General features: G+C 44.0%; 1 protein-coding gene across 1 annotated transcript in view; it reads left to right on the forward strand.

Annotated features, from left to right (window-relative positions):
* The window catches only part of ADAM9 (ADAM metallopeptidase domain 9), a gene marked incomplete in the record, with an annotated part of 1887510 nt that overhangs the window by 361184 nt on the left and 1500412 nt on the right, over window positions 1-25914 (forward strand). The window contains 1 exon segment of the mRNA XM_044084336.1: window positions 12008-12086. Within this exon segment, the coding sequence (XP_043940271.1) occupies window positions 12008-12086 (79 nt within the window).

Consider the following 25914-nt stretch of genomic DNA (forward strand, 5'->3'; position numbering starts at 1 on the left):
GACAGAACCCAGACTGTAAAAGTAGCCAATTCCAAATCCATCTCCAGACAAGTGACCAGTGGAGTACCTCAGGGTTCAGTCCTGGGGCCGCTCTTGTTTGACATCTACTTCTCTGAAGTACAGGCCAACATTAAGGGACTCTGGCTAACAAAGTTTGCAGATGACTGCAAACTGGGAGCCATTATCGAATCCCCCAAATGATGTGGATATTCTACAAAAGGGCCTTACAGATACAGATGCTTGGTGCCAGAGCCATGGCCTCAAGCTTAATGCCAAGAAATGTATAGTTATCCCTTTTGGGGAAAAAACATGTACCCATGAATTATGACATAGGTGCCAGTACACTAAACACCAAAAGTGTAATGAGAGACTTAGGGACACAGGTACATAAACAAGCAGGGAGGTATACATTCCTACCCCCTATGCAGACAAGCAATGACCTTATGGGACACAGCATTGGTTTTTAAAATGCACCTGCAAGCACAATTCCTGCCAGTAAAAACAAGTACTCTGGCAGATGAACTAAGCAGAAACCTCATGGATCCCCACAAATGGAAACTGGATCCACAAGTCTTCAGCATGATAATAAGGAAATGGGGATGCTCATACGTAGATCTAGTTGCCTCCTGTCACAGCAGCCAATTGCAGAGATTTTGCACAAGGATTTATCACAAGCAAGCATGGAAAGTGGATGCCCTCTCCTTGAGCTGGAAAAATTTAATGGTATATGCTTTTCCCCCCACTGCCTCTCCTTCCCAGGGTACTCCAAAAGGTCAGACAAGAGAAGCCAAAAATGATTCTGATTGCACCAGACTGGCCACGCCAGCACTGGTACCCAATCCTAAAGATCTTGTCTCCAGGTTCAGCATGGATATTGCCTCAAGACTTCTCACTTGCTGACCCAACAAAACAATCAGATCCTGCACAGCCAACTCAGGACCTTAAATCTGGCAGCATGGCGGATAATGTAGCCTTTCAGAACACTCCTCTATCAAAAGCTGTTATGGATGTTATCTTGGAGGCCAGGAGGCCCAGCACCAGAAAATCTTATGCAGAAAAATGGAAGAGATTCTGTGCTTGGAACCAGGAACAAGGCATTGACACGTGTGTACCAAATATCCCTCAGATTTTACAATACCTAACTGAGATGTTGAACAAAGGCCTTTCCTTCTCATCAGTTAAGATTCATGCCTCTGCCATTTCAGCCCATTACAATACGGAACCACCTATTTATTCTCATCCTTTAATAGGGCAGTACCTCAGAGGGGCCAAAAACTTTAGGCCTCCAAGGAGAGCACCAATTCTGGCCTGGGACCTCAATTATGTTTTTGAAAAACTCACACTGCCTCCTTTCGAGCCAGCATCAACTGCAGATATAAAATTCTTATCCTGGAACACAGCTCTGCTCCTAGCAATAACCTCTGCAAGGCGAGTCTCGGAGTGGCAAGCACTCATGGCTGTGGAACCTTTCATAATTTTTCATCCAGACAGAGTTTCTCTGAGGACAAACCCTACATTTATTCCTAATGTGGTGTCCAGTATGGCCCTTAACCAAACCATTCACTTGCCAACCTTTTATCCTAATCAACAGAACAAGGGTGAGAAAATTCTGCATTCTTTGGACATACACAGGCAGTTACGCTTCTACTTGAACAGAACTAAAGCTTTCAGAAAGACTGAGCAACTTTTAGTGTCATATGCTGCAGGATCACAAGGAAAGGCTATCTCAAAACAGACTATTTCTAAATGGATAGGCCATTGCATCCATCTCTGCTATTTTCAACATGGCAAATCAGTGCCTAAGGACATTAGGCCTCATTCCACCAGAGCATCAGCCACTTCAGCAGCCTTCCTCAGACGAGTACCAGCCAAAGATATATCTTAGAGGCTGCAACTTGGAGTTCAGTGCACACCTTCACAAAGCACTACCACTTACCTCTTTACTCTAAGTCCAGAGCAGGCTTTGCCATTGCAGTCCTGCAGGGCCTCATAGCCTCTCCTAATCCTATTTAGCCCAGCAACCCTTCCTCAGCTTTGGGATTCAAACCAAGAGTAATGACTGCAACAGTGAAACACTATGAACATAGTACAGTTGTGTACCTACCATAAAGGTAGTTGTTCAAGTGTATTCACTGTTGCAGTCCAGGTTACCCACCATCCCCCTTTTCTTTGCTGGGACTTATCTGCACTTGTCTATCCTATACAACCTATTTGGTGTATTTGCTTGTAGATGAAGGAAATGTTATTTTTGTGCATGCATTTTTATTGTTATATTTTTCAGCCTACCAATTTGGGGGCACTTGACATCTGGGGCAAGAAAAACTGAAGAAAATGGCGTCGGCTGCATCTTTTATACCCCTGGCGCATTGACGTCAGGGAAGAGGTGACAGCAACCGACGCTGGACCTAGACTTTAGAATTCTGGCTGACTGAGGGTAGCCTGCCAGCAGGATAACCCAAGAGTAATGACTGCAACAGTGAATACACTAAAACATCTACATTTATGGTAGGTACGCAACTGTATTTTCCTGACCCAGAGACTCCCCATACTCTGGAATAGACTGCCCATACATGTCAAGCAGAGTGCCTCCTTGGCCCTCTTCAAAAGGAACCTTGACGATTGGATGGGAGATAAGAAATTCACCCTGGGGATCACATCAGTCTCTCTGCTAGTCAGGGGTCCAGGGAAGTAAATATTGTGGGAAGAATGATCCATGGAATTGTTATGGATAGGCTTATATAGGCCCTAGGGTGGCAGATAGCTTTGTACCACCTATGAACCTATATATATGTGTATATAAATATACGCGTGTGTATATAGATATATGTGTGTGTGTATATGTATATGTGTGTGTGTATATATATATATATATATATATATATATATATATATATATATATATATATATATATATATATATTTATATATATATATATATATATATATATATATATATATATATATACACCTTAATATGTATATACCTTAATATGTATATATATACCTTAATTGACATCTGGGGCAAGAAAAACTGAAGAAAATATGTGCATATTTATATATATATATATATATATATATATATATATATATATATATATATATATATATATCTATATATCTATAATATGTGTATATATATATATATATCTATATATATCTATATATATATATATATATATATATATATATATATATAGATATATATATATATATATACATATAGATATATATATATATATATATATATATATATATATATATATATATATATATATATATATATAGATATATATATAGATATAGATATGTATATATAGAGAGAGAGATTTTATGCATACCAGTCAGCTAGTTTGTATTGATCATAATGTAACATACAGGTATAGCAGTGTCCCTACTAACATTTCCAGCATATGTTACAGTGCAGTAGTTGTGCAAGTGTGTTTGTACAGAATCAACTCTGATCCCTCTAAATCACATATGTTGTCAGAGACATGAGATTACTGGTGGAGGTCTTCTGATATTGTCTATGATTGTGCATGCTTCTATTGCTGTTGTCCATGAGCCTTTACTAATGTCCCACTTGTTGGTGAGATTACACTCATAGTCAGAAAGGTCAATTTTACAGTATGCACCGTACCCCAACTATATATAACATCCCTGATAGATGCCCTTAGCAATGTTCATTTAAGGATGCTTATCTCACACAGACATCTTCCCCATTATGTCACCTTGTGTGATAGTCACACATTACACATTTTCACTGTGCAGTCCATACTGTACCATATTGACATGTGGTTGGAGTTGCTGCTACACGTGGCTTCCATTGGCATGCCGTCGTCTGATATACATTAGGTTGTTTCACCTGCCCTCTTTCCCTGCATTCACTCCTACAATTCATCTCTGTGTTCTTATTCAATACACACACTTCCTCAGATTGTTTATTTTTATATGGCAGTCCATGTACCCTTACATATTGTTTTCACAACTTCAGTACAGAATGCCTGGAATGGGATTTCACAGTACTCTTTAGTGTGTACTCTGTCCTGTACTGTGTCTGGACCATATACATAACTGTATGTTAAGCCCTGGTAATCAGATAAACTCTCTCAACTAGGCATCGATCCATATGTTATCAGATAGGTAGCTCACTGACAGAACCCACCTAGTAAAAATAGGGGAAGCCCCCACAATCAGTAGACCTGTAATGAGTGGTGTACCCCAGGGATCAGTCTTGGGGCCTCTGTTGTTTGGGATATACTTTTCTGTGGTGCAGGCCAAAACCTGTGGGCTATGACTGACTAGATTTGCAGATGACTGCAAGCTGGGCGCTGTCATCAATTTCCCTACTGATGTGGACATCCTTCAAGAGGGTCTCACCCAAACAAATAACTGGTGCCAGAAACATGGCCTCAAACTAAATGCCAAAAAATGCATCATCCCCTTTGGGGAGAGTGACGTCTCCATGAATTATCACATTAATAACAAGGTCCTAAGAATGCAGCCAGTTGTGAGGGATTTGGGCTTCCAGGTTGATAGCAGACTGACTTTTGACCACCATGTTGCCATGGAACGCTTTCTACATGGCCCACCGCATTAGTAATGGTATCTCATCCAGGGACAAGGAGGTCATAGCATCCTTGTATTCTTCCCTTATAAAACCCATTATTGAATGAAATGCCCCTTTTGGCATGTACTTCACAAAGCACATGCAACAGCTGGAGTGACCACAGAGGTTCCTCACTAGGAGAATCCAGGGCCTCAAACATCTACCCTACACAGATGGGCTAAAAGCCCTGTCCCTCTACTCAGTCTCGTACAGACTCCTCATAGGTGACCTTGTGTCTGGCATACAAAGCAATCTCAGACCCCGCCTTGATGGGACTGCTGTGTATCCGCACGTCAAGCTCTACTCTGGTAACCTGCACTCGTGACCTCAACCTGGTCTGTGACAGCAATAGTACTTATTGGCGGGACAGATTTGTGTCCCAGAGACTCCCCCTTCTGTGGAATATACTCCCTCTCCATGTCAGAGTACCTTATTAACCATAATTTGATGGGGAACAGAAAATACAACCTGGGGATTCCACCTGTGTCCCTCCTGGACAAGGGTATCTGGTGCTGACTTGTTGGAACATGGGCTAAATTCTTGGCTAGACTTGTAAGGACCTCAGGGCTAATAGCCTAATAACTTCCTATGATCCTATAATCATTGTGGCATTCTGCCCAATCCTGCCACGAAACATCACTTATTTGTTTAAATGCAGTGTGAGGCATGGATATGTAATTAGTGCTGCTGCTCGCCACACATCACCACGTTCACATGTAAAACTGTGTGTAGGCTTTGCATGAAGCCTACACTGAGTTTACTGAATCCCACAGGATAAGGTATTTTCTGCGCTGACAGGAGTGCTGGCCATTGTTTGTGGTTGAATACGGCTCAAGACTGCATTCTTGCTTGTAAGGCATATTCTGCTGAAAAAGCAGGACCATGACAGGTGTTTGTTTTTAAAAAAACTTGCCAGTTTTATGTTTTATCTTGTAGCATTGATAATATTGTTCGGACACTTAATGTTGTAGCAAGTTTTTTGCAGCTGTACTGTCTCCTGAATTTCTAGCCATAGGCTATGCTTCTAAATGTTTTTGTTCTGGACTTATGGACAAAGGCAAGTGTATTATTGAGACAAAAATCTAAAATCAATGATAGTTTTTAAATATATACTCTAATTCACTTAAGTTATTAGGACAACAGGTTTTTGATAAACTGGCAGTTTTTGTATAAGAACTATGAAACTCTGACTAGCATTACTGACTGAGTGCAGTCCTCTGTGATTTACTAGAAAATCTAACATTTTGAGGGAAAAGGCAAAATATGAGGCAAAATCAGGGACAGTGTGCGATGTTAGGGACATTTGAACTATTTCACTGTTCAGCTTTGCAAAATGTTTTTGTTTTGATGGGAACATCATATTTAAAGGTTGGTCAGATTGAGGAATCTTGCAGAATAAGTGAAAACAGCTAGATGTTATGTGATCCTATCTCGCCTACATTCTGTACTGATGGGCTCGGCCCGCACGCTATGCTATAGAGCGAAGCCTCTTATTGGCTGAGCTATTCTCTATCCCAGGATGCACCACCACTAATCCCCAGATCTCGCTTGGTCTCAAACTTGGCTGAGCTAAGTACTGTTTTCTAAAGTTCCTGTCAGGAAATTCCTTATTCTTACCCACAAGCTGTTTTAACAGCTATTGTTGTTGTACGAGTGTGTTTTGGTACATTTTTTTTGAGGTAAATTTTTGAGGTAAATTGTGTGTTTGTTTAAGGGAAAGGTTTTATTCTTCAGCTAGTTTCTCTTATTTTTTCAAGGAGGTCAAGTACCTGTTTAAGTTAGAGGGTCTTGGCCCTCCTTTTAGTGTTTTCTGTCATTGTATTGTGTCGTTAAAAAAAAAAAAAAAAAAAAAAAGTTATAAGTTTAAACTTAAAGTTAAAGTTAAATTTTTCTATTGTGATAAAGTCTTACCTTTCCACTGTTTTAGGTTTTTTTAATAGGCACTATGTCAAAAGAACATAGACCCTCAGGGTTCAAAAAGTGCAGTTATCTTGGTAAGATGTCTATAACCGATGACCACCGTGGCGTGGTATTGTTTACCAAGCACCTACAGGAGTCCTGTAGCGCTTTTCATCTAGAGTCCTCCAAGAGAGGAAGAATAAATTAATACTGAAAGGGCTGATTAAACCCTCCTTCGAGGAGGCCTTATCTTCCTCATCCTTTCCTACGACCAGCCCGTCGGAACCGACTGCTAAGAAACCTAGGCAGGCTTCTCCATTGGCTCCACGGACTGAACGGTCTGCCTCGATGCCTCCAGTCTCGACGACTCTGGTTTCGAGCCGAGGACTGGAGTCACCTTCATCGGCTCCACTGATTTTGGAGCCGATGAGGGTTGCCGGCTCAGACTCTTCCCACCGAGGGAAATTGTTTTGGGATCTGAACTGATATTGGTCGAGTCCATTTGGAGCCGGTCCCCAGTCCTTTGGAGCCGATGGAGAAGTCTGTTCGACCCGATCGGTTTCATCTAGATCCTCCAAGATGTCTGATTCAGACATCGACAGGGTGCTCCTAAGACTTTTCCAGTCTCCTGTGTTCCAAAAGTTAGTTTCGCTCCAGCCCTTTCGCGAGCCGATGGTCCACCCTGTAGTTATGGTTCCTCCTCCAACAGCCTCGGCACCGTTGGAGCTGGTGCTGGTGGAACCGATGGAGGGGAGTTATGGACCTCCTCTGTCAGCCCCAGGGGACGCAATGATGGTCCCAAGCCTTGCTCTCGGTCGTCGGCAGGGGTACTGTCGTGGCACGGGGTTGGACCTTCCCAGGATTCTGGTGGTCCGCCTTCAGGGCTATGAGCCAAATCTTCTTTGGCTACCTCCACGGTCTCTCCAGCACCTTCCCTGCATACGGAGACTGGGTCTTTGGCAGTCCCCTGTCCTTAGACAGCGGAGCCCGGGGCCTGAGGTCACCCCCACTGTGGGGATCCCCTCTGGAGGTCCCTCTGAAGCTTCTTCGAAGAACCCCCAAGGAAAAGATCGTGCAAGAGGAAGCACGTTGACTGAGTCTCTCACGCCAGACACTGATCTTGATGATGCAGAGGGGTCCCCTAAGTCGTCCTCAGATGATGTCTCCTTTGCAGACATCCTGGAAGCCCTCAAACATTTCCAAACCCTTCTGCTGACGAGTCGGTGTTCCTTAAGGCCAGCTCCTAGATTTGATCTGTCACACCCAGACTCTGTGGAACCGGTGCCTGCTCGCCCAAATAAGTTCCTGTCAGCACCCCGAGAAGGAGTTTTGACAAAGGTGTGGCTGTAGATGCCTTGGTGGTGGCATCTGCTACCCAACAAGATGTAGCAGAGGCTTGATGTCCCATCCTCCTAATAGGGAGTCTAGGAGCATGGATCCACCCTCAGTTCTGTCGCTTTTACCTTATGATCCCTGAACTATTTAACGACTTCACCAGGTTTCAGAGGGATCTGATCAAGGAGCTTTCAGATACCCTCTTGGGTAACCTACTTGAGCAGCTGGCCCAGACGGTTGGCTCTCAGTTGGCTATGCTGTCATCCATATCAAACTCGTCCATGAGGCTCATTTCTTATGCGGCCGAGGGGCGCGGCGATGTACAGGTATTGCTCTACGGAGGCAAGCCTGGCTCCGCCTGTGTCACTTTGCGGAAGCCTTCAAGTCTTCCTTTGCCGACGCCCCCTTTGATGGGTCCTCTTTGTTTGGACCCAGGGTAAAGGACACATTGACCAGAAGGTAAGACTTTGACTGCCATAGGGGCATGATTTTCCACTCCCTTTCGGCTTTACCCCAAGGCTAAAAGAGGAGGGAAAATGTGGTTCCGTAGATCTCAGAAGTCTTATCCCTCTCAGCAGGACGATCCCCCTTCTAGAGGCAGAGGAGAAGACGCCGTCCCAGAGGCGGCAGAGGCCCCCGCAACACTGGAGACCGCGAGTCCTTTCGTGGCTCTTCAGCCTTTCACAATCCCTGAGGGATTACCCGACTGTGCAGCTCCAGAGCCAGTCTGGGATCATTTTCGAGGCACCTAAAAGCCTGGGAAGGTATCACTCAGGACCGATGGGTGCCCCACCTCCGTCCAAGAAAATCCCGGACCCGCCACCCAGTCAACGGAAATTGCAGCCTTAGAAGTCTCAAAGCTGCTTCAAAGGAGTCATCCAAAGACCAGATCGGATTAGGGACTTACTCAAGATTCTTTTGGTGCCAAAAGACCGGGACTTGAGGCCCATTTTGGATCTCAGCATTCTAAATCGCTCAGTCAAAAGTCCAAGTTCAATGGTCACCCTACAATCCATTCTCCCACTGCTGGAGAAAGGTGTTTGGATGTGCTCCATAGATCTCAAGCGTCCAGGAGACATCTGCGCTTCAGCCTAGGAGACGGTCATTTTCAGTTCCGTGCGCTGCCCTTTGGTCTCACCACAGCCCCCAGGGTGTTCAAATGTTTGGCTCACCTGAGAGGTCTAGGATTCCAGGTGTTTCCGTATCTAGACGACTGGCTCCTAACTGCCACCTCCAAGCATCTACTATTGCAGAGCCTACAAGCCACAATATCACTGTGCACTTCCCTTGGAATCACCTTCCATTGGCCAAAGTCTGTGTTGCTGCCATCTCAACGCATAAGATTCATCGGAGTAGAGATAGACTCAAACCAATCTGGTCTATCTTCCTACAGAAAGGATACAAATCATACAGGCTCAAGTTCGAGCCTTACTTCCCAGATCCAAAGCCCCAGCCAGAATGGTCCTGCAGCTATTGGGATCTATGTCTGCCACAGTTCTTCTAGTTCCCCTAGCAAGGTTGCACATGAGAATTCTCCAGTGGCTTCTTTCAACACAGTGGTCCTTTCAGGATCTCCCTCTCAATCACCTCATACGGATCACGGAAACCTGCAAACGGGACCTTCGCTGGTGGCTGGTGCCCTCCAATCTGGATCAGGGACGACCCTTTGTTCCACCTCCTCCTGTGGCCACTTTGACTACGGACGCCTCCCAGATGGGGTGGGGGGGGCATTCCCTGGGCAGGTCAGTCCAAGGCAAATGGCATTCGGAAGAGAGCCTCCTTCATATCAACATCTTAGAAATGAGGGTGGTGTTCCTGTCCCTACAAGCCCTTCACGATTACCTCCCTCAGGCTTGCCGACAACATGTCAGTAGTCTGGTACCTGAACAAGCAGGGAGGGACCAGATCCTACCCCCTTTGCAGAGAGGCCATGAGAGTTTGGGAATGGGCAGTGTAACGATTTCTAGTGGCGACTCATATCCCTGGCAAGTCCAATGTGATAGCCGACATACTGAGCAGAACTATCCTCTCTCCACACGAGTGGTCTCTGAACAATACGGTTGCAACTCAGATTTTCAGCAAATGGGGAATTCCTTGTTGCGACCTCTTCAACCCGCTGAATGTGCAAAAGTTCTTCTCCTCACTCCGGCTCCGGGAGAGCCCTATGGACGACTAGCCCATCCTTGGCCCACCGGCTTGCCCCCAGTGCCCCTCCTTCCCAGAGTAATCCAAAAGGCGTCTCACTTGGGGAGCAAAATGATCTTAGTTGCTCCTTACTGGCCTCGTCAGGTATGGTTCCCCTATCTTCAGAAATATGCACTGGACGGTCCATGGTTCCTGGATCAGATCCCAGACCTATTAGTTCATCAGTCGGGACTACTCCACCAGTCCCTCCACACCTTGAAATTAACAGCTTGGCTCCTCCTCTTCCGACTATAGTCAGGAATCATACCTTAGACCCGGAAGTCGTACACATCTGCCGCTAAGAAATTGTATTCTAGCAAATGGAAGAGATTTGCTATTTGGGCTCAACTCCGGGGTCTGGATCCCATCACTATTCCTGTATCGGAAGTCCTGAAATTTCTAACTTCCCTATTCAATCAAGGTTCTTCTGTCTCGACCGTCAAGGTTCAATTGGCAGCTATTTCCAATTTTCACAAATCTATAAACCCACCTTTAATGAGCAACAGATTGTGTAAGACCTTCATGAAAGGTGCTGCGCTTTTACGATTTCTCATCCTGCTCCTCCATGGGATCTCGATGTGGTGTTACGTGCCTTAACTTCCTCCCCCTTCGAACTGGCAGCAACATGTGATTTGAAATTTCTATCGTGGAAAACTGCCTTTCGGGTCGCGATTACTTCTGCCAGAAGGGTTTCAGAGCTTCAAGCTTTGTCTGTAAAACCTCCGTACCTGGTTTTTCACAAAGATAGAGTATCTCTCAGGCCAAATCCATCCTTTGTCCCTAAGGTTTGTTCCAGTTTTTGTCTACAACAGTCATTAGAACTTCCAGTTTTCTTTCCAAAGTACTCAAACAAAGCGGAATACATATTCCACACATTAGATGTCCACAGGCAATTTTTTATTTAGATAGGACCAAACAAACAAGGAAAACAGATCAATTGTTTGTATCCTTTTTGGATAATAAATTGGGCAAAACCGTCACAAAGGTCACTATTGCCAAATGGATTAGGGACTGTATTAGTCAAGCTTATTCCTCTTCTAATAAAGAGCTTACGACCTCTGTCAAAGCTCATTCTACAAGAGCTATGGCTACTTCAATAGCATTCCATTCTAAGCTTGCCATTAGTGACATTTGTGCTTTCTTGACTCGTGGTCTTCCATTTCCCACTACAAATTGGATGTGGCATCTCGGGGGCGAGCTTCATTTGGTTCCACAGTGCTCAGGAGTGTTTTCCAGTGAGCCACCCAGGATTTAGGTGCTAGGGACGCTGTCCCATCAGTACAGAATGTAGGCGAGATAGGATCACTTAACATCTTTTAGTTATGTACTTACCATAACTTTAGATGTTTGGGATCCATCTACATTCCTCCTTCCCCTTCCTTGGAGATCAGAAGAGATCGGACGGTCCGAATCCTATTGTTTCATCTTGAAACATCTGGCAATGTTATATAAACAAGTTATGTATGTGTACATGAATGCAGACAGACAAGATCTGGGGGATTAGTGGTGGTGCATCCTGGGCCAATAAGAGGCTTTGCTCTATAGCATAGCGTGCTGAGTCGGAGCCGAGGGATCGGCTCCGAGCCCATCAGTACAGAATGTAGGCGAGATGGATCCCAAACATCTAAAGTTATGGTAAGTACATAACTAAAAGTTTGTTTTCCATCATTGCTGTAGCTTGAGATAGCTATTAGTGTCTGTAAACAGTAGTCTCTTAACTTAATCACACAGTCAGGTGTGCAACTCCTGATGTTAATTTACACTTGTTTCATAAGGTATGTTTGTCTGCTTTTCAGTTTATGCTAACTTGTACAAAAACATGTTTCTTGCCTGATTCAGCAGAGTACCCAAGACAGTGATGGATTGTAAGTTGAGAACAGTATTCCTTGCTGCATATTTTCTGTTATGGTAGTGATAGCAAACTTGACAACTTTTTGTTTGTTACAGCATTTACAGCTATTTGTTTTTCTTTTTTTTCCCCAGTGATTTTTTGCCACCGCACTTTAGAATGTTTACCTATAGTTCTGAGGGTGTTTTGTTATCTGAGCAACTCGATATTAGGGTAAGTTCATACTTTATGATGATTCACCTTTTACTATGTGAGATAGTTGATATGGACATTGTTTAGAAGACATTAAGGCCAGAATTCATGGATATACACTGCATTTCTGTGCAGCTAAGTGCTCTGTATAGCAGCATAGAGAGAGAGAGAGAAAGTATGCAAATCAAGACATCTACCACATATGTGCAGCTGGCTGCACTTCAGTATATGTAAATGAGCAGCACCAGAACTGTGCAATTGGAGACAGACATGCAGTGAAATTCTTACACAGAAGGGCAAGATACCATACATAAAGTGGTTGTGTATCATATTGCATAATCTTGTAAGAACAAAAAACTTTAACTCACTGATGGACACAGCTTAGGTGCAAAGAAGTGCTTGTACATTAGCCAAGCTGTACATGATAGCACATTAATTCTCAGGGATGCACAAGCACCGCAGAAAGCTGCATGGTCATGCAGTATTAACTGATGTGTTATGGAGTCATGCGAACACCTGTCAGATTCATTAACGGAGAGGTGTGTACATAAAAGTAGGAAAAAGAAGAGCAAGCAGAGAAACACACTGTGGATAAAGTATAGAAATGTGCAGAATGGGGGGAAGAAAGGCATCATTTTTTAATATATAGGGATCCATTTTTTGTCTTTGTATAGAAGGAAGGGAAGAATAAAAGGAAAATAGAGTATAAAGAGGGGTAGGATAGTGTGCAGGGACAGATGGGCACTTGAAGACCAGTACAGACAACCAGGGCTGCAGGTGTGCACACTAGGATAGGAAGACTTGGGATGATCAGAGATGAACAGTGGGCACACATGATGATGGGGAGGGTTGGACAATGCACTAGGTGTGGAGCATGATACAAGTAAAAAAGCACAGGTGGCTGGGATAGGGTGAGTATGAACAGAAGTGTCTGCCACCCAGTTCAGAAGGAGATTAGTGATCCATAACCACATGTCAGATAGCCATGGTGGTATGAACCACATCCTTCCTCAGTACCCTGATTGTAGTGACTTCTGGGAGAGTGAATCTCCAGTTTGCTCCAAGAGACTGTCCATCCAGGCCTTATAAATCCCCACTTCTTATTCCACTGCTGCGGTTGTGGCTGGGCTGTGTCAGTCAGTGGAGACAGACCACATAGCTTAGGTTCATGGGTACATTAGTACTTAGTAGACTGTTCATCTGTGGGGATTTTAGAAGCATTAACCATACATAGTTTTAGCTGTTGTATCTTGGGTACAAATAACTAAGAGACAAGGAGAGCATTTACATATTGCCTTATCCATGAGGGCTAATAGTGCTGAGCCAGGCATGAAGTTTTGTTTACCTATCTGTTCATCCAGAATATGTTTGAATAGTGCAGGAAAATTACTTTACTTTGTGTAGAGAAAGACTATTTCAAGTAAGTGGTGTGCCTGTGTGATGCATATTTGTCCATAGGTTAGTACTAGGCTAACTGCCCTTGTGGGTATTTTAAGCCTAGCCAATTACTTTATGCGAGAATCAAACCCTGCACCTTGTGCCTGTAAGGTAAACACTTTAACCCTTATGCCAGCCTCCCTCAAGAAGGGCTTGTCTGGGATTTGAACCCAGGATCTTTCACACCCAAAGCGAGAATCATACATCTACACTAAAATCTATTCCATAGATATCCATCCCTTCAGTATGTTCTGTTTGTCGAAAAACAGAGATGGGGATATCTTATGTGTATGCCCTTATTGGACTTGCAGATGTGCAGTAGGTCTGACACCAAGAAGAGAGAGATGGATTTGAGTCTGTCCTCGTAGTTTTTATGATTCAAGCCCTTTATTTTTTTTTTTTTTTTTAGTAAGAAAATATTGTGTGTTCAAGTATGTTGAATGTTTGGACAGGTACATACCAAAGGAGCATTATACTCAAGGGTCAGCCAGATGAGTGTGGAGTACAGAGGTATGATCACATCTCTGGACCTGGATGCCTTACTCTTAATAATAAGCTGTGTAATCAAAAAGGACTTCCCTACAATAGTGGATACATAGTGATCAAAGGACAGTTCATTGTCTTCATAGGTTCTAGCTACTGGATCAGTTTTCAAGGGTATGTTGTCAGTGACATAATTACAAGGGACTTCTTGCTTGCTGAAGGATGCTATTATATATTTATTGGTCTTTAGTTTTAGTCCGCGATTTTGACATCAGCTTTTTGATTGAGAAAGGACATTTTTGGGGATCTTGGTGTCCTTATCCTCTGGGGAATTTATGATGTTATTGTGGTCTATATTATATAATTGTATTCGAACAATGTCGAATGCTCTATTGAGCGAAAATACAGAAAATTGAAATCCTTATTGTGGGGGGCTGTGCCCCCCCCCCCACTAAATATATATTCCAACTCAGAGATCGCACTACATTGAGGAAAGGGCAAAAATCCCACTCTTCAATGTACTGCAATCTCAATAACGGAACTTCAAGTTCTGGCATTTTTGCTCATTAGAGTGTTCAACATTGTTTGCATGCGATTATATAATATAGACCGTGCTGTTGAGGGGCAAGGAACTTCTGGTAAGGCACTGATAGTTTCATCACCCTTCCACTTCTCAGCCACTGTGTCAGCAGAGGTGGGGACAGATTGGAGGTATTTATAGAGTAAACTTGTCATCCATACCTGTGTGGAGATGCAGTGAATGGGAAGTTTCCTGTAAGTGACTTTATCCTGAACTTAGACCAAACATAGTTAAAACAACATGTCAGCACTTGTGAGTAGAACTAACTGTGGCTATTTACAAGCATCTCCTTCCTCCTGCAGTAGGCTGCATGTTTACTGTCAGTCTGCTTATGCTGAAAGGCAAAAGGGCACATTAGAGAGCTGCCAGAAGTGTATGGTAGGATGCTATTACAGTTATTAGTCAGTGTCATACATACTAATTTGTGTGCATTCATTCACTTGAGTGTGTACTATCCCTAACATTGATACTACAGCAAAAGCATTAAAAGAAAACTGCCAGGTCCACTAAAGGAGGCCATAAGCTTGGGGTGGCCTCCGAAGCTAATGATTAAAAATAATTTTTTAGCTATATATGAAAACTGAGAAACCATAGCCTACATAACTCTGAATGTATTCATGACTCCTATTTTTACCCAATAGCCATTGCCCATATCTTTGCAAGCAAATTTAGTGCCAGCTTTCACATCCTGAGACTTCTGTGCAAAGCCCTGAAATATCCAAATCTGTAATTCTCCCAATTATCTTTAAAGACCATTTACTGAAAGTCCTAACCAATGCCAAAAATACTTCCTTTGTGAACTTAACTACATACCTGGTTGCTTAATTGCTTAATTGTGTTAAACATGCCCATGTGGACCCTCTCCTTAAACTGTCTAACCAAAGTTTAGCTACTGGTTTTGTCTGTGATGAGTGGTGCAATGCAGTGGTGATGCCTCTCCATGAGGGAGGCCTTACTACCAACCTAGATAATTACAGACCCATCACCCTTGCAAGCCCCATTTGTAAAGACGAGGAATGCATAATTGACCTCTTTAAAATGGGGATACCAAGACTGTGTTAGTAGGCTTGACTTCCAACAGTTTGGCTTTGTGAAAGGTAGGTCCTGTCTGTTTAGCCTGTTAAACATCTTCAGATGGTTTACAGAGGCTGTAGATGCTGGCCATGCAGTGCACTGCATATCTTGATCGGGCCAAGGCCTTTGACATCATTCCCCATGCTGACATTAGACAGAAACAAAATGCTTTAAAACATTGACCCATATGTTTTGAGATGGAGAGCAAACCTGCTTAAAGACAAAAAATACCCAGGATACTGAGTGCAAGTGCTTCATCAGAAAGTATGAAAGTGACCATTGGTGTCACTCAAGCCAAGTGCTGGGACAGCTCCTTTTTGACATTTACTTCTCAGATCTCCAAGCAAAGAGCCTAGACCTTTGTCTAACATAACAAAGTTTGCAGATGAGTACAGAATGGAGGTTGCTGTTAAGTCACCCTCTGACACCCAAACCTCCAGAATGATTTCTCCTTAGCAAACTCTTGGTGCATTAATAATGGGCTCAAGCTAGGTGCTAAAAGTGTAAGATCATAATTTTTGGTTGCAGCTCCTCTGCTTATCTTACTATATAGGCAGCACACCACTACAAAATGAAAATGGACTCTGGGACCAAGGAAACCAGGTTAACAACTTCCTCTGTTTTGTTACAAACATCTTTATTGAATCATCACTTGTGACATAGGCAAATTTACATTTATTAAAAAGTAATCAAATTGTATCAAATTAACATTAACAAACATTACACTTCACATATGTTGCTATACATCGTATAACTTGAGCAATGTTACATAAATTATTCAATTCCTGACCCTTTTTTAAACAAGAAACATCTTCATTAAACCATCTCTTATGATATAAACAATCATACATTTATATAAATGAAAATGAACCACACCAACACAATCCTAGTTGCAAACACTTTACATCACAAACCATACTGACACACTCCCAATTGCAAACATTATATATAACTTATAATCTACCCAATCATGTTCAGTCAAACATTACATAACTCGTTTAAGTCCTGTCTTCTTTTAAACCACATTCCTCCCTTGTATGTATTGTTCATACAATTCCCATTTTTTCCTGTGTAGTTTGCCTCTACCCTTTTCTAAATATCTTAAATATCTCAATTCCAGTTGTGTTATCTCTGATACTATATTAACAACTTCTAATATAGGTTTTGATTTCCATTTTCTAGTAATTGCTTTTTTGGCACCTACCATAATTAGACACAGCAAGACCTTACCATGTGTAGGCAATTCTGATTCTGTCATGGCTCAGAAAAATAATTTCCCTTGTCACACCGATCTGCCCAATAACTCCTATTTTGATTGTAATGTGATAGTAGTTGTCCAGTTGCCCAACTTGGGTTACCTGAGATAGCACTGTTGAGCAAAAGTGGGAGTTAAAACCAGTTAACCTGCCAAACATAAACTAAGAATTGCTGCAGTCATTGTAGGTTCACTGGAAGGTTGAAACTTAGAAGTGGATGATATGATGGTAAGGAGAAGGCTGGACATCCTATGTATCCAGGATGTAAAATGGAAAGGCAGTGCAGCAAAGCCACTTGGCGTCCAGAGTCTACTACACAGGAGGAAAAACTAGAATTGGTGTTGAATTGTGGTGAGGGAGAGGTTTCAGAAGACAGTGAGGGATGTCTTCAGAATTAGTGACAGACATGTAGCAGTTACACTCCAGTGTAAGGATAGAACACTATTCATAATCTCAGCCTGTGCCCCCCACAGGGTTGTGATAATGAAGTAAAAGTGCATTTAGGCAGCAGTTGCAGGACCTACTAGATAAAGCAGGACAACATGAATTGGGAGTCATAATGGGTGACCTGAGCTGCACATATCAGGACAAGACAGAACAGGATATGAGGAGTGCCTCGGTAAACATGAGTGGGGCAATAGGAATAAAGCAGAGGCCATTCTAGACTTGTATCTGGCAAATGACTTGATGGTGGCCAACACATGGTTCAGCAAGAGTAGTAGTCACATGATCACATACAAGAGTGGCTAACATGCAACTCGGGTAGACGTTCTCCGAGCAGTGAAAGGACACTGGGCTAGAATCATCAATTGCAAAGTCATCCCCGTGAAATGGTCTGTCCACAGCACAAACCACTGCTTGCCACAGTCTGCTGCAAGCAATGATCAAAGAAGGCTCTGACGTCAACAGATACTAGGCTGAAGACCTAAAAGTTGGCTGTAGAGAAAGCATAAAAGTTTAAGGAATTACTCGGGGCTCTAGCACCTCAGAAAGAAGAGGAAATAGGTGGAGGTGAAGAACGGCATGTGACCAGTCCAGGTATGGAAATGAGGTATATAAGGAAAGCTGGTGGTGGAATGAGGAAGTCATCAAAAGAATAGAGTGAGAAGTAGAAAAGATGGACCAGGCTAAGAAGGAATACTGGTTGGCTAGCAAAGAGGCTAAGAGAGGAGTTGCAGTAGCAAAGAACAAGGCATCAGTCAGGAGTTTAGCCCCACAGGGATTGGTCCTGGGTCCTCTCCTGTTTGGCATCTACTTCTCAGAAGTCCAGGTCAACATCAACACAGAGGGACTCTGGCTGACCAAGTTCACAGATGATTGCAAGCTGGGAGCCATTATTAACACCTCAAGTGATGTAGACATTGTACAGATAGGCCTCACTGAGACGAATGACTGGTGTCAAAACCACGGCTTTAAGCTTAATGCCAAAAAATGCGTCGTCATCCCCTTTGGGAAAAACTCTGTTCCCACAAATTACCACATCAGTGGGAGCCCACTGAACACTGAAGGTGTTATAAGAGATCTGGGGACACAGGTTGACAGCAACCTCTCCTTTGACCACCACATTGCCACTGTGGTCAGAAAGTCCTTCTATGTGGCACATCTGATTACCAAGGGTTTTGCATCCAGGAAGAAAGAGGTCATCATCTCTCTCTCTACTCTTCCCTCATTAGGCCAATCATCGAGTATAATGCCCCATTTGGCATGTACCTCACTAGACACATGCAACAGCTGGAAAGGCCACAAAAGTACCTCGTGAAGAGGATCCTAGGCCTTAAACACATGTCCTGCATGGACAGACTCATAAAACTGCAGCTATTTTCTGTCTTGTATCATCTACTAAGAGGCGATCTCTGTTTGACTTAGAAAGCCATGTCTGACCCAGCTGTGTTAGAAGTGCTACATCTAAAGAAATCCCAGAGACCTCAACCTCATTACTACAATCAGCAGAACATACTGGATGTACAGGTTTATAACCCAGAGACTGCCCGTGCTCTGGAATAGACTTCCCATACATGTCAAGCAGAGCACCTCATTGGCCCTCTTCAAGAGAAATCTTGATGAGTTGATTTGAAATAGAAAGTTCACCCAGGGGATTTCTCCAGTAACTCTACTTGATAGAGGCACTGGGAACTAACGTCGGCCGGCATGATGCCAGGGCACTTCTATAGGCTAGGCTTGTAAAGGCTCCAGGGCAATTAACCTAGTACACACCTATGAACCTCTGCACACTATGGTTCAACCATGCATTGTTCAGAATAGCCTGATAGTAACGCTACGTACGTTGTTTGTTCTGTTTGACAGTGTATTGTCACTTTGTGCTGTTCAGGGCCCATAGGTTCATAGGTTCATACTAGGCTATCTGCCCTAGGGCATTTATAAGCCATAGAGTGTGTGGGTGCTTTACCACCCCCTTAGGATGAGAATAATATACCCATTAGTTTGCTGTGCCTCTGTCCAGCAGTGATTCTGGGCTTGGTCTAGGCTTGATGTCAATGCTTTACCACATAGTCCTCCTTTCATGGTCTTTGTAGTGGTTGTGTGGCTGCTGTTTCTTGTGTTCCACCACACTGTAGTTGGCTATTGGTGTTGATACACATTTCTTACTGCACTTGTTTGCATGGTGCAGTCTTATCCTGGGGTTGCTGAGTCTTTCTCCTCAGTATCATGTTTGAGCATGCAGCATGCTACAACCTTCTGTCAGCTGTGGTAGGATCATGCTGAAATGTCCCTATGGCGTTTGATGTGTATGCCATTGTGTTCATTTGCATAAATCTTCTGATGTGAAGTTGTTCTGTCTCACTGTTCATTCTTTACTGATGGATTCAGAGCTGATCCCTTGGCTCCGAGTCGGCACCTACTACAAAGCTCGAGGATGTCAAGTAGCTCGAGGCCAAGTCCCTATCCCATGATGCACCTTGAGTTACCTCAGATCTAGTTTGTCGCTGCAGCTGATCGGAGGTTCTTGCTAGCTCAGTTCAGTAAAAACTTTAATACTTTTCTATTTCCAAAAATTATTGTTAGTTTTCTGTTAGAATAGTTAGGTGTTTAAGTTAGATAAGCTGTTAAAGGTTTATCTGCAGTGTTCCCTTCCCTGTGTGCTTTTCTTAGCTATATATTTGGCCTCATTTTTCTTTATAGACCTATTTAAATTTTCTGACTAAAAATTGTTTATTCAGTGACTTTTTTGTCACATTTTTTTCCTAGCAGAGCATCTTTTAATTCTTAGAGTTAACTTGTTAAGTTTATCTGCTTAAGTTATTTTCTGTGTGTGCACTTGTTAGCCTTAATTTTAGGCTTTTGTGCATATGTTAGCCTGTCTTTGATTAGAAGGCTTATTAGTAGTTATAGTTAGTCTTAGTTTAAAAGTCGTCTGTGTGTGTGTGTGTGTGTGTGTGTGTGTGTGTGTGTGTGTGTGTGTGTGTGTGTGTGTGTGTGTGCGCGCGCTTATATATAGCCTATTTTTTATTAGAAGGCTAATTTATATTTGCTGTTGGTGGGTGTGTCCATTTCTGTCATGGCTGATGACAAGGACAAACACCCTAAGTCATGGTTTCAAAATGCTCTAAATGTGGGCAGAAGATGTCCGTTTACTGACTATCATGTGAATTGTGTCTACTGCTTGGATGCCTTGGACTTACAAGAAACATGTTCCGTATGCCATTCTTTTTCCTCTCGGATTCTCCCAAGAGAGAAAAAGGAAGCTCATTGACAGGGGTTTGTGGAAACTTTCCTTCTAGGAGGCTTTGAGTGACCAGGATGGCTCTAGCAAGTCCTCAAAGTCCTCCAAGACTTCTGTGGATTCGAAAAAGTCAAAATAATCTGTGACATCGGCTCCACAGGTCTCGGAGTTGACTGTCTTTTCTTTACGGAGCCAGTCCTCGGTTTTGGAACTGGTATCCAAAATTCCCAAATCTCCGCTTTTTTAATTGTTACCATTGGTCCGTTCATCTAGGTCTTCTGTTAGCTTCTCAGATTTGGATGTGGATCGGGTGGTGCAGAAGCTTCTTCAGGCACCGGCCTTTGCAAAATGATCGGCTCTGACCCAGGTGGCTTCGGAGCAGAAGACCCTTATGCCAGCTTTATCTCTTCCTCCTCTGAGCCATACTGGTCCTTCGGAGCAGGAGGAGCTGGACTTGCTGATTGTTGAGCCTTCAGAGCCGACGCCTGCTCCAGTGTCTGGCTGCTTTCACTCTGATGTCCTCGGTGTCAATTGAGGACTCTAGGAGCAGACACTCTCTAGTCTGGTCTGGGGAGGATAGTCGAACTGACTTGTCTGTTCCGACTTTACCTCTCGGGGCTTTGGCTCGGTTGAGCTCCGCTCCTACCTCAGGCTTAGAGCCCACTGTCCCAGTGCCGGGGGTATTGACTGTTTCCTTGGATCTGTCTGTCCCTTCTCACTGGAGCAGGGGTGCCTTTGAAGCCATGAGGAGAGTTATGTCTCCCAAGACATCCTCAACTTCAGGTCCGGCTTCTTCATCCCCTAAAGCGCCTGTGTCTGCTTCTGCCTCACAGACCCTAGCTAAGCGCATAGACCCAGAGCCTCAGGAAGCCCCATTGGGTGGCCCATGCTCTTCTGAGACCTCTCCAGAAGCTCCCACTGATGAGATTCTCAGGAAGAGTGGTGTAAGAGGAAAGATTTGGACTCCCTTCAGGAGTCATTAACATCTGATACTGACTTGGATGAATCAGAAAGGGTCCCCACGGTCCCCCACTGAGGATATCTCATTTGTAGAGCTACTGGAAAATCCTTAGGTAGAGGGGTGACTGGCAGTCCACCAGCCCTACTGAGGATGAGTCAGTCCTCCTGAAGGCTTTTGGGTCTCAGCCCTCCACCTCTTGGGTGTCTCTACCCTTCAATGAGCATATGCAGCTGGTCTCACAAAAGGGCATGGGAGTCTCCGGACATAGTGGAGCCTGTCCCTAGGAGGCCTAATAAGTTAATATCTGCTTCCCTAAATAAATCCTTTTTGACCAGAGGTGTGCCAGTTGATGCCATGGTGGTGGCGGCAGCCACCAAAAAGGAAATGTCTGAAACTTTCTTGTCTATCCAGCCTCTTAACAGAGACTCCAGGATCATGGATAAATATGGGAAGCGTATGCTTAGTTCAGTGACATTTGCACTTTGTTTGCTTAACTATTTAACCCATTTTACGAGACTACAAAAAGATCTGGAAGATGCTCTTCAGGATACAGTAGCTGCAGGAGCTACAAAGTTGCCTCCTAGCTTGCTACCCTCAGTTCCATAGTGAACTCGTCCATGCGGCTCATTTCCTACGCAGCTAATGGAATGAGTAGGGCAGCGGGTACAGGAATTACTCTTAGGAGACACCCACTGGATGCACTTGTGTTCCTTCGTGGAGCCCTTCAAGCCATCCTTCGTGAATACCCCCTTTGATGGTTCATCCCTTTTCGGGTCCAAAGTTAAGGAAACTTTTTAACCAGGTGTGAGCAGGACGGAAAGAAAGGGAGTCCATTTTTCCACCCTACCAGACCCTACCCCAAGGGTCAAAGGGGAGGGAAAATGTGGTTCCGAAAAGCCCAAGGAGTCTTTCAGGACACACGTGGTGAACCCCCCCCCCCTCCAGGGGCAGAGGAGGGGGCAATAATGGAAGACACCGCCCTTGCGGCAGAGGGAGGTCCACAAAACCAGGGTGACAGAGATCACTTCTTTGGGAAGCCCTACCAGCACTCCTGAAAGGAGGCCCGACTGTCCTGCTCTGGAAGCAGTCGGGAGTCGCTTATCTTTGTACCCAGACGGCTGGCTCAAAAATAACAAACGACAACTGGGTACAAAGCATCATTTCCAGGGGATATTTCATCCCATTTGCCACACCCCCTCCACCGACGAGGAAAATCCTGGACGTTCCACCCAGTTACAGAGAACAAGCAACAGTAGATGTCCAGGCGTTGCTAAGAAAAAAAGTCATCCAACCAGTCCCAGCAGATCAGCCAGGATCCGGAACTTACTCAAGATTCTTTTTAGTTCCAATAAAGACAGGGGACTGGAGACCTATTTTAGACCTCAGCAGACTAAAATCTGTAAAGAAAGAGAAGTTTCAGATGGTCACACTTCAGTCAATACTTCTTCTCTTCTTAGGGAAACACAATTGGATGTGCTCGATAGAGCTCCAGGATGCGTACTACCACATAAAAATGGCCAGGCCATCCAGGGGTCATCTGGGCTTCCAGCTGGGAACCAATCATTACTAGTTAAGAGCACTGCCCTTTGGTCTCACTACAGCCCCCAGAGTGTTCACCAAATGCATGGCAGTGGTCATGGCTCACCTGAGATGTTTAGGATTCCAGGTGTTTCCGTACCTAGACGATTGGCTCCTTACTGCCACCACCAGGCATCAACTCATTCAGGCCAGGGAGTTCACTCTGTCACTCTGCAATCAGCTGGGCATTACAGTAAACTCAGAAAAATCTGCCCTGTTGTCATCGCAACATATAGTTTTTATCAGAGCAGAACTGGACACCACCACCACGCTAAGACTTAAAGTAGAAAGAGTCTTACTTCTCCGTCAGCATGTCCACATTCTATTATCCAAAAACAAAGCACCAACATCAGAAGTTCTGAAATTGTTAGGAATGATGGCAGCAGCAATTCTGGCCATACCACTGGCTTCTGTGCACATGCAGATGCTGCAATGGCTGTTCACTCAATGGTCTTACCAAGAACTCCCCATGTCTCGCATGATAATGCTCACAAATTCCTGCAAAAAGGATCTTCAGTGGTGGTTGACCTCACTTCATGTTACGTTAGGATGCCCATTTGTGTTACCCCCTCCAGCGGTCAGAGTGACCACGGATGCTTCCCTGATAGGGTGGGGGGGGGGCATTTTCAGGGAAAGACAGTCCAAGGCACATGGACCGGTCAAGAGACACATCTGCATATCAGTGTCCTAGAGATGAGAGCAGTACTTTTGACATTGCAGTACTTCCAGGACTCTCTTCCTCTGGGTACGATTGCTATTCAGATGGACAACTTGTCAGTAGTCTGGTATTTGAACAAACAAGGAGGAACCAGATTATACCCCCTTTGTCTCGCGGTCCTCAGAGTATGGCAGTGGTCTATATCCACCCAGCACTTTCTGTTAGCAACGCACATCCCCCGAGAAATCCAACATGATAGCAGACAAGCTGAGCAGAGCAATATTGTTGCCCCATGAGTGGTCCCTCAAGATAGAAATAGTGGACAGGATATTCTGCAGGTGGGGCCAGCCTTGCTGCAACCTTTTTGCCAGTCACATGAACACGAAATGCAGAAGCTACTTTGCCCTCATTCCTCCTCCGGGAGAAGCCTCAAGGGATGCACTCATTCACGATTGGCCCTTGGGTCTCCTTTATGCATTCCCACCAATCCTATTGATACCCAAGGTATTACAGAAAGGAAAAGCCCTGGGAAGGGCCATTATTCTAATAGCTCCTCATTGGCCTCGTCAGATTTGCTTCGCCCTCCTTCAACTTCATCAGTTGGAAGACCCCTGGATTCTGGACCCCAGTTCCGGACCTTCTGATGCACTTGTCGGGGGAACTTCATCCCTCTCTGCAATCCCTGAAGCTGACAGCTTGGCTGCTCCCAATTCCCGTCATAGCCAGGTTCCATAACCTTTCCCATGAGACAAAGCAAATTATCCTAGCCTCTCATAAATCCTGTACGAGGAAGCTGTACCTCAGCAAATGGAAAAAATTCTCTATATGGGCCTCTAAAAACAATATTGATTGTTACCAAGCCCCTATGGCCTCTATTCTAGAATTCTTAACCATGATATTCAGTAAAGGAGCTGCAGCAGCAACAGTCCGTGTTCAACTTGCTGCCATTTCTAACTTTCATCTGGGATTTGAAGGATTGAATATTATGTCTCACAAATTATCCAAAGCTTTTCTCAAAGGGACCTTTCATATTAGACCACCTGTGAAATCTCCCTATTCTCCATGGAATCTAAATTTAATGCTTTCCTGCATAATTCTTCTGCCATTTGAACCAGCTTCCTCATGTGACCTCAAATTTTTGTCATGGAAAACCATCAATGTGAGAGTGTTCAATCTCGCCGTTTGTTCTTACACATGGGTGTCGGAGCCGATCCTCGGCTCCAAGTCGGCTGCTTAGCAAAGCTTTGCATCCAGAAGAAGCTCGAGACCAACCTACCTCCCACAATCCCCTCTGCCTTTACCTCAGATCTAGTTTGCCGCTGCAACCGATCGTTTCTGAGCTTGAAGAACCAACTGGGAAGATAAGCTAACTTTTTCTTAAAAAATTTTCTTGAAAATTTCTAGGATTCTTGACCCATATTTAGTGTGTGTGTGTGCTCTGGTCATCCTTTTTCTATTATATATAGTTTATATATATATATATATATATATATATATATATATATATATATATATATATAGTTTAGTTTTACCTTAGGGCCTAGCCCACCTACTACTAAACTTAGAATTTGATACTTGCAATATTATTGCTGTGACTTACTAACCTATTTTGACAAATCCTCGAAGGAGTCGGTGTTTTGTGATGGTGTACACTACTTTTCTTACAGAATGTCTGAGAAAGCTAAGTCAGGATTTAAGAGGTGTCAGTGTGGGCAGAAGATGTCTGTCACCGACAACCATAGCTCCTGTGTCTACTGTCTTGGCCCTCTCCATCTACAGGAAGACTGTTCTATTTGTCATTCCTTTAGTGGAAGGGTCATGACAGATAAGTGCAGGAAGCTTATGGACAGAGGTCTTTTGAAGCCTGCCTTCCAGGAAGCTCTTGACAAGTCAGACCAGGCTTCTAAATCCTCGAAGGAGTCGAAGACATCGGAGCCCATGTCATCGGCTCCGAGTTCTTCGTTTAAGGTTCGTTCACCGGTTCCACAGACTTCGGGGCCGAGTGTTGAACTTCTGTCTGTCACCGAGCCTCGAGTCTTGGAACCGGTGACGGAGCTTCCACCTCCTGCTCTTTTGAGGTTGGCACCGTCCTCGATTCCTTCGACTCTATCTTCCAGGCCCCTCTCCGACACCACTGGCG

Source organism: Protopterus annectens, chromosome 9.part0 (genome assembly GCF_019279795.1).
Source record: "Protopterus annectens isolate FY-2018-M chromosome 9.part0, PAN1.0, whole genome shotgun sequence".
Taxonomy (NCBI): domain Eukaryota; kingdom Metazoa; phylum Chordata; order Ceratodontiformes; family Protopteridae; genus Protopterus; species Protopterus annectens.